Source organism: Pocillopora verrucosa, chromosome 5, assembly GCF_036669915.1.
Source record: "Pocillopora verrucosa isolate sample1 chromosome 5, ASM3666991v2, whole genome shotgun sequence".
Lineage (NCBI taxonomy): Eukaryota > Metazoa > Cnidaria > Anthozoa > Scleractinia > Pocilloporidae > Pocillopora > Pocillopora verrucosa.
Genome location: NC_089316.1, coordinates 4,782,252 through 4,798,617, shown reverse-complemented (window position 1 = coordinate 4,798,617; position 16,366 = coordinate 4,782,252). Strand labels below are relative to the sequence as shown.

The 16,366-nt window shown below is 34.4% G+C and overlaps 1 protein-coding gene and 1 non-coding gene across 3 annotated transcripts in view; one reads left to right on the top strand and one right to left on the bottom strand.

Annotated features, from left to right (window-relative positions):
• LOC136281182 (uncharacterized) overlaps window positions 1–16,366 on the top strand; it is a 293,318-nt gene that overhangs the window by 203,724 nt on the left and 73,228 nt on the right. For both annotated transcript variants that reach the window (XM_066167430.1, XM_066167429.1), the window contains exons 2-3: window positions 1,121–1,183; window positions 1,564–1,657. In XM_066167430.1, coding sequence (XP_066023527.1) covers window positions 1,124–1,183; window positions 1,564–1,657 — 154 coding nt within the window. In that variant the 5' untranslated portion in view covers window positions 1,121–1,123. The remainder of the gene's footprint in view (window positions 1–1,120; window positions 1,184–1,563; window positions 1,658–16,366) is intronic.
• Window positions 2,504–2,580, bottom strand: Trnat-ggu (transfer RNA threonine (anticodon GGU)). The gene has a single exon. It is a non-coding gene; the product is annotated as a tRNA-Thr (tRNA).

Sequence of the window (16,366 nt, the reverse complement as noted above, 5' to 3'; positions counted from 1 at the left end):
ATCGATATTATTTGAGGGAAAATTCACGAAATTTGTCGCGATAACCTACCCGCGCGGATTTTGTTATGCAGTCGAGAAAATTAGAAGCTTATATTTTTAATTTTGCATACGTACGGTACGTACGGGAGGAGTTTGGGTGAACTTTATGGCAAAATTTGTTATACTGAAAAAAAATCGATATTCGTTTGTCAGCCAAAAGTGGGTAAGCTAAAGGTTGTTGTTGAAATATCGATTAAACTGTTGATATGTATTGTGTATGCCAGTTGATAACACTTCTGTGGTAAATGTATTCATACATATACCAATCTAATAAGCACAAGATTTTAATTGTAATATGTATCAGAGAAATAGTATGATTTGTGCATTTCTGAAGAGTAGTTCAAATACCTGACTGTGTATATATTGTTGAATTAAGACAAACAAAATGGAGTTGAGAGGGGAAGTTCCTACAGTCTCATTAAAAAACATTCACTAGATTTTTCATTAAAAGTATGGTGTTGAAACTCAGTAGAATATGAGTGACACAACAATTTTGTTAGGAATATTCTCAAAATAGTTGTAAACAAAAAAAAACTTGGGCCACTATAATTTTAGCATTAGAAGAGATGGTCTGCACACTAATCTGAATATCCTCTGATCTGTGATGGCTTTTGGTGTTCTTTTCAATGAACTATTTTATTGCCAAATTTGGAAACTGGTGGGCAATGGGATGTAATCAAATAAATTGTGTTAAATTAGATGAGTATTGTAAATATAATTAAGTGAGGGGGCAAAATCAAATCCAAGGTATTAAAGACATTACTTAAATTCCCTCTAGGGTTTGCACAGAATGCAGTTATTTAATTTCTTAAATTATAGAAATTTTCACACTAATCAGGAAAGAATGCAAAAATGAAGACTTATTAGTCTAGATGAAATTTTGATTTTTCAATTCTTTTTCTAGTTTAGAAGCTTCTAGTAGAGCTAGTAAATATGTTATCATTATCTTTCTGCACTTGTTGGTTTTATATCAGAAATCTCAGTCCTTGAATATTTTAACTGCTGACTTGTGTGTAATTACCATAAGGACAGATTTTCCATGAAGTATTCTATATAAAATCATATGATCTTTCTATTTCAGTACATGCCTGCTACCTGTGAGGACAAAGCAGATAATGGCGACATTGTGTCTGTTCACTATACAGTATGTACATATATTATGACTTTCATGTTGTCTGCTTCTTACTTGAAAGCATTACAGTGAATTCATAAGGAAAGGATGTTCTCACATCCTTACATTTTTCAAGCCAGAAATTTGAACCAAAATTGTTTTAATCACTTGGGTGCCAAGCTGTTATTAGAAAATAGAATTTGGCATCCTCTCCCTTTAGCTTTCTATTATCATTTTAAATAAGACTGTCTAAACAAAAAGACAAAAATAAACTGCCAAAATGAAATTAAAAAACAACAACAACAACACAAAGTAAACAACAACAAAAAGTAAAAACCTCTTCTCAATTCTTATTAAAGATGTGGCTATCACAAATGTTTGAATTTCCTTAATTTGACAATAAACTCTTTTAGGGTACACTGGAAAATGGACAAATGTTCGACTCATCCCTGGCAAAAGGAAGGGAGCCACTTGAGTTCCAGTTGGGCAAAGGGAAGGTTATAAAAGGTAACTCACTCCAGGCCTTGTTGATTGTTTTGCAATACTATCAGGGTGATTTAGTTTTGGATTCATAAAGCCATTAAGCCAAAGTTATCAGTCAACTGCTCTCTATAGCAAAAAAAATAAAAAATTTAAAATCATGAGCTGATGAGAACACAGTTTAGCAACAATATATAAAGCATGAGAACACTCAAGTGAGCATTTGACTGGCAATTGGTTTTTTTTAAAATCTGATTTGTTGAGAATATGGAGCAAGTGTTCTTGCATGGCCAATCACATAGAAACTTGAAGTGAAACCATAAAATTAAACTTAGTTACTGTCAATACTTATACTTAGTCAAATGAAAATTGTTTTAATTGCAATATTTTGACTTCTTTTACTATCTGGTTTCTGATTCTTTTTTAAAAGCTCTTAGTTAAAACCATTTTAGAGATGCTAAGATATCTCAATTCTTCATTTCACGTAAATGAAGTATTCTCTTGACTCAGGATATGTGAATTATTTAGCTACTAAAGTTTTACTTACAACTATGTGACATTTTGTTGGTCATGTATACATACATAGTGACGTATAAAAATTATAAGGAGGAAACATTAAAAGCTAAACTAGAAAGGAACCACTGTCCTCAGTCAAGTGCTCTGGTGAATTTGATTATATGAGGTTACCTTTTGTGATATCTAATGTAGACTGAGCATCATTAAAAATAAAAACCAAAGTATAATTACTGTATAGTGATTTTAGATATATGAAATTCATATATTTGCACTGTGATGAAGAAACAAATTTAGGAGATCCTTGCAGCTAAGAACACTACTGAACTAGTAGTTGAAAATGGGACCTGAGAAAAATTCAGGCCTGTATGGGATTTAATTGAACCCATGACCTCTGCAATACCAGTGCAGTGCTCTACCAACTGAGCTAACAAGCCAACTGGGAGCTGGTCAATATGTTGGGTCCAAATAAACCATCCAGGTGATGAATAATAATGACTTCCAACATGAGTTCTTCTTTTGCCTGGTTGGTAATACTTTTTTTAAAAGCTCTCATTTAAAGCCCTTTTAGAGATGTTAAGATTTCCCAAATTGTGAATTGTGATTTTATGTGAACTGCAGTGACAGAAAGTTCACCACTTTACAAGTAATAGCCACCTTAACTTTTTCACTTATTTCTGTAATTTTTTTTTACAGGTTGGGAGATGGGATAAAAGGAATGTGCATAGGGTAAGTTTTAGAAATACTACAGTATGTATAATGATTTTAGATATGTGAAATTCATTTATTTGCACTGTGGTGAAGAAACGAATGTAAGAGATCCTCGCAGCTAAGAACACTACTGAAACGAGTAGTTAAAAATAGGACCTGAAAAAAATTTCAGGCCCATATGAGATTTGAACCCATGACCTCTGCGACTCTGGTGTAGCACTCTACCAACTGAGCTAACAAGCCAACTGGGAGCTGGTCAATATGTTGGGTCCAAATATACCATCTATATATACTACAGTATATGATAAAAAACAACAACGAGGTCAAATATTTTCATCATGAGCAGATTTTTGTAATCAGCAATTAGTGCTATCGAGGAGGGTACTTCTTCTAAAGTGGGGCTTAGCTTAGCAGGATTTCCTCAACTGAAAAAAAAAATACCTGCTTAAAATTTTACTTCTAAGTGACAAGTTGGGGTGCAAAAAATTGTGCCCATGGATGGATACTATTTTCCAAGTTCTATTCATTTGAAATAAGCTATTTGCAAGCATAACTGACAACAACATTGGCATGGCAACTCTTTTAAGAGTTACTTAAAAGTAAAACTCCCTCTGGACTTCAAAGCCCCTTACTGTCTTAACTGCCTTTCTCATCCCCCTTTTCGCATTGTTTATTCTCTACAAATATGTTAAAAACCCTTTTGGTTGATCATTTTTGTGGCTCCCTCAAACAAGTTTAGAGAAGCGGTGCTCAGGCTGATATTTTTCAATAGTCTATGATTCTGCTTTTTCTCTTTTGCAGTGAAAAAAGAAAATTGATCATCCCTCCTCACCTAGGGTACGGAGCTCGTGGAATTCAGAATGTTATTCCTTGTAAGTAAATATTGATTGTAACAATGACCATGGAGGAACTAAGGGGGCCTACATGTATAAGTACAGAAAATGGTCTGAACGCAAGTGCAAGTCCTAATTTATGACACAGGTGATATTTGGGAAGTTTTCTTAATTGAACTTGGATGACCAAAACATTTCATTAATATAATTATATTAAATGAAGAATTGGTTTGTATGAGTTTCTGATTTACTATATTATCAAAAATTTCTTTTTCAAATCTCTTTGTTTGTCCTCAGCATACATTACTTAAAATAAGAAATTTACAACAAGTTGGAAAATGCTCATATTTTCTTTGTAATGGCAATTTGATAAAATAATTATGACATTTCAACCAAGTTTAAAGTTTTTTGAAATGTTTAGAACTTAGCATTTTTTGTTTGTCTTTAATTCAGAGCACATGTAATATGTAAATCTTGTGTTGCAATCTATAACCTATTTTATTGGGCATGAGTCATAGCCAAATAGGAAAAAATTTCTTTTGAATTTCTTGTTATAACACAGATGGGAATGGTTAAGAGGCCTTTCCTTTTTGCTCTCTTTGCAAGATTTCTGCAGAGCCCCATTCTTCATTATACAGATAGTTTATGGATAAAGAAAATAATGGCAGAAACAATATTTTGCCTTTAGGACTACAACTTTGATTTGTTTTAGAATAGTATGGGGTTATAAAGAAATCTTTCTGCTAATCATGATATTAATATCATTCTACGTTACTGAATAAACAGCAAATCCTAACATTTTCTTATTTTTGCTCTATTCACACATAGCCGACTCTGTACTAATTTTTACCACCGAGCTCATGTCCATTAAGAGGAAGTCGCTGTTCGATCCAAAGTTACTACTACAAATAGGATTTTGGCCGCTCCTGGCTGGAGTGATTTTGTACTATCTGTATAGAAAGGCATCTAAGAAATCTGGAAAGCCTGAAACAAAGTCGAGCAAGAAAAATAAAAGGAAGTAATAAAACTGTGAACCTTTTTAGTAATGAGTTTATTCGTAAATGATATCAGAGTATGCCTCTTTCTCGGCATCAGTTGACTATGACACGATTTTATACCCTAATTTTGGAAACTTTCCATGCGCAACGCTTAAAAATTCGTCGACAACTCTGGAGCAATCAGCGTAGAAACCAAAACTCGGTTAGTGATTGAGAAAGGTGACAATTTACCCTTTAACTCCCAAGATCTGATTGTCAATTCTCCCCTCTAGCTACTACACATTTCCTTGTTAATTGATTACGAGAATTAGGTGTTTAATCAAGGAAATAAATTGTATCTGATGAGTCTGAGTGTTCTCATTACCTGTTTGCTGTATAATATATGGATACCAGAGGGAGAAGTTACTTGGTAATCACTTCAGGGAGTTAAAGGGTTAAAGTACATTGCCTGAAGCGCGGGCAAACGCGACTGACCAAGTCGCGACTAGCTTTTAATTTAGATTTGATTGGTTGAGAGGATGGTGCAAGTTTTCTGGACCAATCACAGAGCGCAGTAAAGCAAACCCAAAGCGGACTTGGCTTGCTTTTGACACTTCACACTAACTTTAGACACCGAAAGATTACTCTACATCGATATTTTCTTAAGAACCAGTCAGATAATCTATCGGAAAGTATTATCCGCCTCTATTAACGATTTAACAAATAGAGAAGCCTTAACTGTGCTCTGTTCTGTTATAAAGCACGCAGGAAACGGCTAGAGCACGAAAGAAGTGTAGGGAGAAACACGAGACGTAGTCGAGTGTTTCTCCCCACTTCTTGCTTTACTGTGATGACCGGAGATCGCCATGATAAGCGAACCGCGATGGACTTCAGCATGATCATATTTACTCAGACACCGTCATGATTAGTATGAATTTTAACAGTTATGCCAGTTTGGTTATATTTTGCATCATTTCTGTTTTGTTTTTGAACTCTGAACTTTATATACTATACGAGTGTTGGATGTGTTTGATTTTTATTACCGTACGTAAGCTTGCAATCTAACTGAGCGTGAAAATCTTTATCGGAATGTCTATTTTGTTTTTCCTTTGAGGATTTTCGTATCTGCTCACGTTTCAATAACGTAAATTACGGCGCCTGGTATGTTTACAAAACCTTTCTTTGGTTCTTCTGTTGCTACTTGCCGGCTCGCTTGTTCCGAAATTTCACTTTCAATTATCGGAAAAAAAGCTAAAAAGAAGTCCCGGAAAAGGTCGAACATAATACAATTTGGCAGATGGCGTGACAGCTTTAGCTCAGTTCTATGCTCTATACTCTCATAGAGCACGCTCTTTCAACCAATTACAGCGCGCGTTATATCCGAACTTTATTATAATATGCAATGGTAATGCTACTCACTAAATGACATGGAAAGTCACGGTTAGTAGAATTTATTCGTTTGCTCGTAATGGCGCTTCTACATCTTATTTCCTTCCCATGGTTAACTGAAGAGATAACTTTACAAGAAACGAGGGGATTTAATTCAGCTTTCGCTCACTGAATTCTTTCGCTTTCTGATGTGGAAGCCAGAATTGAAAGAACTTACCGAAAGTTTATTTTAGAAGAACTCATAACTATGCTTAAATTTTGTTCACCGGAAAAATTAGGAGAATCCAGACTTTAAATAACTGAACGTGAGAATTATTAATTAAAATGCTAATAAATACCTCTCCAAGTCATTTCGCAAAGGAGTAAACAATACCCATGGTGTTTAGACGGCGTGTCAAATGTTATAACCCAATCAATGATACATTTGCGATAACAAATTTGTTTGGAAACCAATTTTACGCAAACAACGAAAATGATTTGCGGAGTAAAAATTTACATAAGTCATTTGCCTGCTTAAGGTCGGCCCTAGTAGTAGTGATCCATGATCAAGGCTTTAAACACGCTGTCCCCCACTGGCAAAAAATGGATATCTACATATAACGCAATCACCCGACGGATATCACCCGCTGTGAGCGGGATTGCCCGTTCCTAGACCCAATCAGATCACAAAATTTTAAAATACCGCTCGTTCACGAACTGAGAAAACAAGAGAAAGTGATGGTAAACTATCAACCGGCTGAGGAAGGTCCTTGTGGTGAAAACTTGCAAATTCTGCCCTCTAGCGGAGATTTAAACTCTAAGTACCTCCCAGTCGGTAAATAACATATTTATCTTTCCACTGACAGGTCATTTTCAATCCAGGGACATTACATCGCGGAAATAAGTTTTCGTTTTCGAGAAGTTGATAAAAGAAGAAAATGAAAATGCTTTTGAGATGAGATCCGTAGTTTTGGATTCTCGGCTCAAAAAAGTAAGTCTGTGTTCATGAAAATAAAAAAAATGTATTTAGGGTAAAAAATTTTAGCATAATTTGGATTGGAAAGTCAAATACTGTTATGACTGAAATAAAAAAAGCGTTGGTTGCCGAAGAATAGTCACGTTAGTCATATAATTTAGTCAGTTTATTCAGTTCATTGCAACATTATATAAATTAGTTATTAAAACTGCTCAAAGAGAAAAGGGAGAAGAAAGAAAAAACCAAACGAAATAAAACTTATTTCAGTTCCTCTTTTGAGGTAGACGTGGACTTAGGGAATTACGTGATGGAAATTTTTGTCTATTTAAAACTCTCAATTTATTAAAAACAACAGTTAAAACAGCTGTAAAACCCTTTACCCTTGTGTGAATTAATTATCTTGTGCTTATGCGGATAAATGCGATCAGATTCTTACAGAGTAAAGCGACAATCAACATTCAGGTACTAAACATAAGAGCTTCGTTTCTTTCTTTTCTTATTTCATAATAGTTTAATTCATCTCTCGCTCACTATAGGGTACAAAAGTTAGATTTGAAAGTAGAGAGATTTTTTTTGTTGATAGGAAATAAGCTTCCTAGATGTTGACAGATGGCGATCCTTTCGATGAAATTATTTTTTTCTGTTTGTTACCACAATATTTATCCTAAACTATTCTAGCTTCTGAACTTCTGTAATTCGATCATTTTAGTTTCTTTTTCTCCATTTTTGTGATTTTTATGTTATCGTTAGGTACATTTTCCGCTATTTTTGAGCAACAAAGGACACGAAAAAAGTTAAACATATAAATTAACTAATTGATCGACGTAGAAAAGAGTCTTAATTCTTCGAAAAACACAAATAGTAGTATTATCCCCGAAATAATAAACAAGAATGTATGTTTTGTAATGGTATTTTACAATAGAGATGCGAGTTTTACTGAAAGGGAAACATATTCCTTGTAAGTTATTCAAACGTTAATTTGAAAGTCAAATGGCACATGAGAAAAAAGACAGGAAGAAGTCAGTTTGTGAACGATAAACAGTTCACAGAGTAGCGGACACAATCTTAAAAAAACATTTACAACTCTTCGATTTTGTGGAGTCTTTCTAAAAGCCTTGTTCAAAATCTGTCCTGATGAGAAATTGAAAAATTGCTGAAATAATCCTTTTACGTGGTATAGAAAGCGCGCGACGCCTACAGATCTTTTTTCTGTCAGTTCTTTGATGATGCACTGTCTACCAATTTTTGCAGTAGAGTGATAAAAGCGCAATTTCTCCTTCTATCTTCAATATATGACGATATTGAACAGATTTACTTTGATAAGAACGAGACCGGTTAAACCCCAAAATCGAAAACCTAACATTTCTGTGGCTTTTCTTCATCTAAAGATTAAAAAACACTTTTGAATAGTTTCTCGCGACATTCGCACCATAAATTATGCAAAATATAACTAGTATATTTATATAGATATTGAAACATCTGTTGTTTAAAGGGCAATAGCCGTTCTCTTGCCAAAAAGAACGAATAGTAACGGCTTTAGAATTTAAGGTAAATTTTAGAACAATGAAGAACCTAGTTATTCTATTACGAGCTCTTTTTATCTAAAGGTGGCGAACCTTCCTTTTTATTGCTAGATAACTACATGTACACAGTCAGTACAGATGTCGATCCTGTTGATGAATATGCTACGTGCTTTACCACAATATAGTTTCTAATATGTCTAGAATATTTTTCCACTGCAAAATCAACTCGATTCCTTTCAGTTTTAACCATTGTATCTGTGAGTTATGCTCTAGGTGTACATTTTACGCCCTGTCAAAACCAGTACACGACAAAATGAGTAACACTTGAATTAATTCATTATGACACTTCATTTAATTCATCGAAATCTCATTTCCCTCTACCAACATCGTTATATTGTCAAGAAAAATGGTGTTGAGAATTTTGGAAAACAATCAACTCGATCAAATGAAAAATTCAAATGACATCAGAGCACAAACAAGAAGCAGGCAGCTTGTAAAATTATCAGCTGAGTCATGGATAAAAGGATAACTATTCACAGCGCGAGGATTTCAATTTATTTCCTCCAAAACTCTTATTGTGTCATCAATATTCTTGCTGAAGGGGTTGGAGAACACCACACGGGAAAAGAGAAGCACTTTCTTTGTACGAAGGAAAATTCCAAAATATTTTTACATTCTTTCTTCTTCACATCAAAAACGCATGAACATAATATTACTTAATTAATATTTACCTATATACTTTATATTTACTTTGCGCAACGTTAGGGATTTTGTTCAGCGGTTCAAAAGGAATAAAAATCACCTTTATATTTCTTGTTTAGAGGATGAAAAGCGCCAAATATAGTATGGAATATTTTTATCGGTCGCCATGAATTAGCAATAAGTTTATCAACGATTCATCTCGTAACTGAATTCTAACTGAGCTCAGTGATCACATTAGAATTCCTATTTCTTATTTTAATGCGTTGTTAAGTGGTCTGTTAGCGAGAATTGAGAAACTGATCTGATCCAGTTTGGGTGCATGTCGATGAACTACGTAATCAAACCTGAAAATATGAACTTATCGAGATACTTTAAATGGCCTCTTTTCCGAGATATTTTGGCTGAAAAAGGAAAAAAAAGCGTTGGTCGCCGATGAATAGTCATAATTAAGTCGGTTCATTCAGTTCATGACAATATTAAATGAATTAGTTATTAAAACTGCTCAAAGAGAAAAGGGAGAAAAAAAAAAGAGAGCCAAGTAGACCTTATTTGAATTTCTCTTTTGAGGTGAACGTGGACTTGGAAAATTATGTGATGGAAATTTTTGTCTGTTTAAAACTCTCAAGTTATTGAAAACAACAATTAAAACAGCTTTAAAAACCTTTATCTTTGTGTGAATTAATTATCTGCTTATGCGGATAAATGCGATCAGATTCTTACAGAGTAAAGGGACAGTCAACATTCACGTCCTAAACATGAGAGCTTCGTTTCGCTTCGTTTCTTTCTGTTCTTACCTCATAAAATTTTAATTCATCTGTCTAGCTCACTTTACGGTACAAAAGTTAGATTTGAAAGTAGAGAGAAGTTTTGTTAACTAGGATATTAACTTCCGAGACGTCGACAGGTGACAATCTTTTCGATGAAATTATTTTCGTTCTGTTTGTTACCACAATATTTATTCTAAACTATTCTAGCTCCCGGACCTATAGTTCTTTAATTCGATCATTTTAGTTTCTTTCTCTGTTTTTGTGATTTTTATGTTATCGTTATCGGTGCATTTCCTGCGTTTTCTGAGAAACAAAGCACACGAAAAAGTGAAACATAATTGTTTTTTCACAGCACTTCATATAATTTCTCAGAATCAAGTTTCTCCTCACCATTAACGGTACATTTTCAAGAAGAACGATGTTTAGAGTTTAGGAAAATTGATCGACAGCGAAAAGAGTCCAAATTCTTTGACAGACACGAATAGTAGTATTATCCTCGGAATAATAAACAGGAGTGTTATGTTTTGTAATGGTATTTTACAATGCAGACGCGAATTTTACCGAAAGGAAAACATATTCCTTGTCAGATGTTAAAACGTAAATTTGAAAGTCAAATGCCATCTGAGAGTAAAGACACGAAGCAGTCAGTTTGTAAACGATCAACAGTTATATTCACAGAGTTACTCTTCGGCTTTGCCGAGTCGTCTTAAAAGCTTTGTTCAAAAATCTATGTTTCGATAAGAAAATGAAAAACAACAAAGGAAAACGAAAATATATGCGGAATTAATTATTATTTTTACGTGATATAAATAATCTTTTTTCTCTGTAAGTTCTCCGATGATGCGCCGTGTAACAATTTTAGCAGTAGAGTGATAAAAGCGCAATTTCTCCTTCTATTTCCAATTTATGTGGATACTTAAGCAGATTGCTTTCGAGAAGAACGAGGCTGGTTAGACCACAAAATTGCAAACCTAACATTTCTCTGGCTTTTCTTCATCAAAAGATTGAAAAACACTTTTAAATAGTTTTTCGTGACTTTCGCAACATGAATTATATAAAAGATAATTAGTATATTTATATAGATATTGAAACATCCGTTGTTTAAAAAGCGATGGTCGTTCTCTTGCCAAAAAGAACGAATAGTTACGGTTTTTGAATTACAGATAAATTTTAAAACAATGGAAAAACCTAGTTATCCTACGAACACTTTCTATCTAGAGGCGGCGAGCCTTTTTTTTGCATTACAAGATAACTGCATGTATACAGTCTGTAGAGATGTCGATCTTGTTGATGAATATGCTACCTGCTTTACCGCAATATAGTTTCTAATATGTTTAAAGTATTTTCTACTGTAAAATCAACTCGATTCCTTTCAGTTTTTAACCATAGTATTTCTAAGTTATGCTCTAGATTAATTCATTGAATTCATTGAAATTTCCCTCCACCAACATCATTACATTGTCAAGAACAATGGTGTTATTAGAATTTTGGAAAACAATCAACTCGATCAAATGAAAAATTCAAATGACATCAGGGCACAAACAAGAAGCAGGCAGCTTGTAAAATTACCAGCTGAGTGATGGATAAAAGGATAACTATTCACAGCGCGAGGATTTCAATTTATTTCCTCCAAAACTGTAAATGTATCATCAACATTCTTGCTGAAGAGGTTGGTGAACTCCACAAGGGGAAAAAAGAAGCATTTTTTTTGTAGGAAGGAAAATTTCTACTCTCTTTCTTCTTTACATTAAAAATGCATGAACATAATATTGACTTTTCGCAACGGTGGGGATTTTGTTCAGCGTTTCAAAAGGAACAAGAAATCACCTTTAAATTTCTTGTTTAGAGGATGAAAAGCGCCAAATATAGTATGGAATATTGTTATCAGTCGCCATGAATTAGCAATGAGTTTATCAACGATTCATTTCGTAACTGAATTCTAACTAAGCTCAGTGATCACATTATAATTCCCATTTCTTATTTGATTGGGTTGTTAAGTCGTCTGTAAGCGAGAATTGAGAGACTGATCCATTTTGGGTGCATGTTGATGGACTGCGTAATTTAAACCTAATAATATGAACTTATCGAGATACTTTGAATGGCCTCTTTTCCGAGATAGTTTGGTTAAGGGAGGGAACGAAGAATGATTATCCGCTCTACAAAATTTCGCACGTGTATCTGAGGTTATTAAAAAAATAAAAGACAAGAATTATGATAAGGAATCAAATTGGAACTAGCTTTTACTACCTATTCCTCACATTTAGGATTAGTAGGGGCTTTGGAATCGGTAGCGAACTACCAAGATTTTTTAGGATTAAAACTTTTAATATTCTTCACATTACTATTATTACTTTTTTTCCAATTATCTTCTTATTCAAAGTTCAAGAAGTAAACGTAAACGAAGCGTGTATCTGTTAGTATTCCTTCGATTTTTATAAGACATTTAATGTAGTTTTTGATTTTTAAGAATTTTATCATTATTTTGTAAATATTTTCAGTAGTTATGGTGAATAAAGGATTATTACTACTACCTGTGATCAAAATAAAGGGGAAAGAACGATTTTTATTCGAAAATTGCCGACTCTATGTAGATGAAGTTAATACAAAAATTGCTTTCTTATAAGGTGAATAAAAGCGTTTCAATTATTTCACATATGGCTTCCTTTGGTACATATATTACTCCACATGTTAAAACAAGACAAAAAATTACATTCACAAAGCTGCTCCTTCAATTACTTTTTCTTTTTATTTCGTGTTCCTATTTTTTAATTCTTAGTCCAACAAAATATTTTAGAACCGCTTTATTAATCTTTCTTGATGGCTTTTGCTGACCATAGACAGTGGCTTTTTCCTCCTTTACCATAAAATATTGAAAGCTTAATAAAAGACAGGATTCGAATTCAATTTCTATTTAGATTCTGAATGCCGAAAAAGTCATCCATCAGTCGTAAGGGTTCCAAGAATTAATATTTATTTTTATGCTGATACTAGATGACATCGGCCTCGGTAACTAAAGTACATTATCCCAATTTCAGACTTAAAGAAGAGTTAATTCTCTCACCATATCAACACATTTTTTTCAGAAAACAGATGTCGAGAAAAACAAGATTCATCGTTTATGGACTATCCAGAATAAACTGTTGTTTTCAATCTTGGTCCCAAACTACGTAATGAACCGAACGAGAGATTCGGCTTCTTTTTAGTAAACTTTTTTTCCAGAGTTGGTTCTTAAACTAGAAATGATTTCCAAAACTCAGGTGAAATAATGGTTTTTTAAAAAATTGTCAATAAATTTCGTCGAAGATAAAAGCATACATAAACATAATTTTCTATTTGAAAACAATTATTGCATTTCACTGCGTCTACATGGATTTTGTTTACAAATCTATGTTGTAGTTCGTATAGTGTGATCGTCCGGGTGAGTTCAGAACTACACTCACCCGGACGATCACACTATACGAACTACTGATACTCCTGGGTTCAAACCATTTACTTTATTAAATCTATGTTGGCTTACTCAGTGAATAAGGAAAAATTAAGCATATGAACTTTACTTCTAGAGTACACAACATTGTGATGGTATCTTCAATGGCCAAGTGGAGTTTCATCCTTGTTTTCTGTAAGTGCCCTAGCTGTTTACAACCATTATCTAAAAATTTTAAGCTTTTTAATTTTTTTTTCCTAATTCAGAGGGAGGGGCCCCATGGGTGGGATGGGCGCCACTGGGAAGGGAATAGAGGTAATGAGTGGGATATTCGTCGAAGGAGGGCATTGAAGAGTTAGAGGAATAAAATAAAATAAAACAATTGCAATGAAATGTATTTCAAAACCAGTAATGAACCAACTTTTCTCTATCCTCGACACATTTTTTTTCACAAGGAAACTAGATTTACAGTCTTAATTCTAAATCGCCAGCACGTTTTCCATTTGGAATCGGAGACTCTTTGGTGCAGTGGCTATAAAAAAAACTTTCAAACTTGGTGAGCCCTAGCCCCGACCGACACTTTATGTTGTGTTATTGAGCTAGTTACTTCACAGAACGTCTGTGCTTATTTCTTCATTTAGTTTTTGTTTCTGTCAAGCTAGGATAACCTCTACGGGGCAATATATGGATTTTTTAAAATTTAATTTAACTCGAATGTTTAAAATTGTCATTCGTTTTGTCCCAGCTGGAGCAGAGGTCGACTTTTTGGTACTACTTCACTCTCTCCTGTGCGGAGTATAAAAGTATATTTTTATTTAGGATTTTTTGAATGGTTTAAAATCTAATATATAGAGTAATTGTGCTTGCAAGACAGAGGTCAGTTTTTTTGCAAGCCACTGTCTTTTTCTTGGTCTTAATGTATCATTTACAATTTCTTCATAATAACTATCAATTGTTTTTGTTGCAACCAGACTAATTGACTCGTTACAGTTATTGCAGGTTTGTTTAAGTATGATAAGCAAGCACGAGCACAAGATTGGCAACGAGTCCACGAGTTTGACGGAAAAAAATTCCTCTCAGTTCCACGAGGAAATTATGTGGAACTAAACTTTACAATACGCAGCAAGTATCCAGGACTATGTATATGGGGATTTAATCTTGAAATTCGTGATGGCAGTAATCAGTCAACCAATCTTCTTGGTGAATTCTGCGGAGATTACGGAACTGGAGTAGTGCGATCCAGTGGCCGATACATATGGTTGAAATTTATCCGAACAGATCTCTATGACTTCGACGTATTCTATACTGCCAGATCCATCAATGAAACAGGCATGATGTTTCTTTCAATAAATCAATATATATCTATATATATATATATATTACTAATTGTAAATTCCAGAAACAACTAGATTTTTCGTCAATAGAGTAAGAGAGTTGGTAAGTTTTGAGTTTGGTAAAGAGGTAGAAAAATACGTTTTTCGTCTGGTCTCGAGCGTAGGACGAAGAAAAAACTCTGAGTCTCCATGAGGAATCAAACCTCAGACCCTAGGCTTCGATGCTCTACCACTGAGCCACAGAGACTCTACCGTGAGCGAGGTCTATTATAAAGTTCATATGACACGCGTCCTGCATACTGCTAGGATGAACAACGTCGACAGCGTCATGTTTGTAGGTCAAATTGTGGATCAAATTGTATTGAGCAATTGTTACCTCGCCTAATAACTACCAAGTTAATGATACGGTAGACCTCTGCGGTCTATTACTGTCAAGTTTACCGATCAAAACTTCACCGATCTACATTACGTCAGAGGCCATCGCGGAGATCCATTTTGAAAGACGCAATTCCCACACACGGTCGTTTAGGTTGATATCTTGGGACTCTTCATACCAAATTACAAGGCAATGAGTAAAGTTTAAATATCCTATTGACTCTTCAAAAAAATGCACCTTCACGTGCAAACGACGTAGATTAATTTATGCTTCTCAGGTTTTTACAGCAATTCACGCCATTGGATGACCACATGTCAAATTATGTCAAAACTCGGAAAAACTTAAAATGCCAACCCTTTATAAAATTATAGAAACGTCCTGCAGAGTCTCAGGAGGTTCCTAGAAAAACAGGATTTGCGGTAACTACTTAACAGTAACCCGTTACAGGCCTTAAGTTCAATTCTGCTGAACGGCAATTTTGATTTCATTTTTTTTTTCAACTTAAAAAGCGACCTAAGCACGCCGCAGCAAAAGTGAACGGTTGCTGATCGAGTGCGAGCAGCGAAAATTGCCAAAACTACAAGGCTTTATCCATTTTGGTGGATTATTTCGCCATTTCGCAAAGAATTTCTTTACGTCTTTTGCTGAAAGCCAGGCTTCTTTTTTACTTTCACTTATGGACTCTTTTCCTTTTTAATCTTTCTCCATTCACATGCTAGTTTTAAACGCAGAACGATAACAGAGATTTTCGCCCGCATTCCAGTATTTCACCGTAATGTTCTTGGAAATTATAGTGAAATCAATAATGCTTAGTTTGACATGAAAAAAATTTAAAACATAACAAAATAAAAAGTTGGCACTCGAAGGTCTTTCATATCCTTAAATCCACAAACAGACAGGCGGAGACAGAGGAAGGGGAAGAATACAAATAGAATCCGTATGTTACTTGGGCCTGAACACTGAATTGTGTCAGAATCAGAATATTTTTTGACGTGCATGTATAATGAGTTATTCTCCCGAACTGTCTCTAAGATTTTCTGCATACATGCACCATAATAATTCCAACAATTACTTTCCTTTTTTCTTTGAAATCTAATATAGTCAATCCTACGTTGGATCAAGCTCCAAAGACGCAGTATGTATTTTTCAACAGAACCTCTTACCTGTGGTGCCCAGTGAAAGGCGCGCCGGCTCCATACATTGTGTGGAGAAAAGATGGTGTCGCTGTTCAA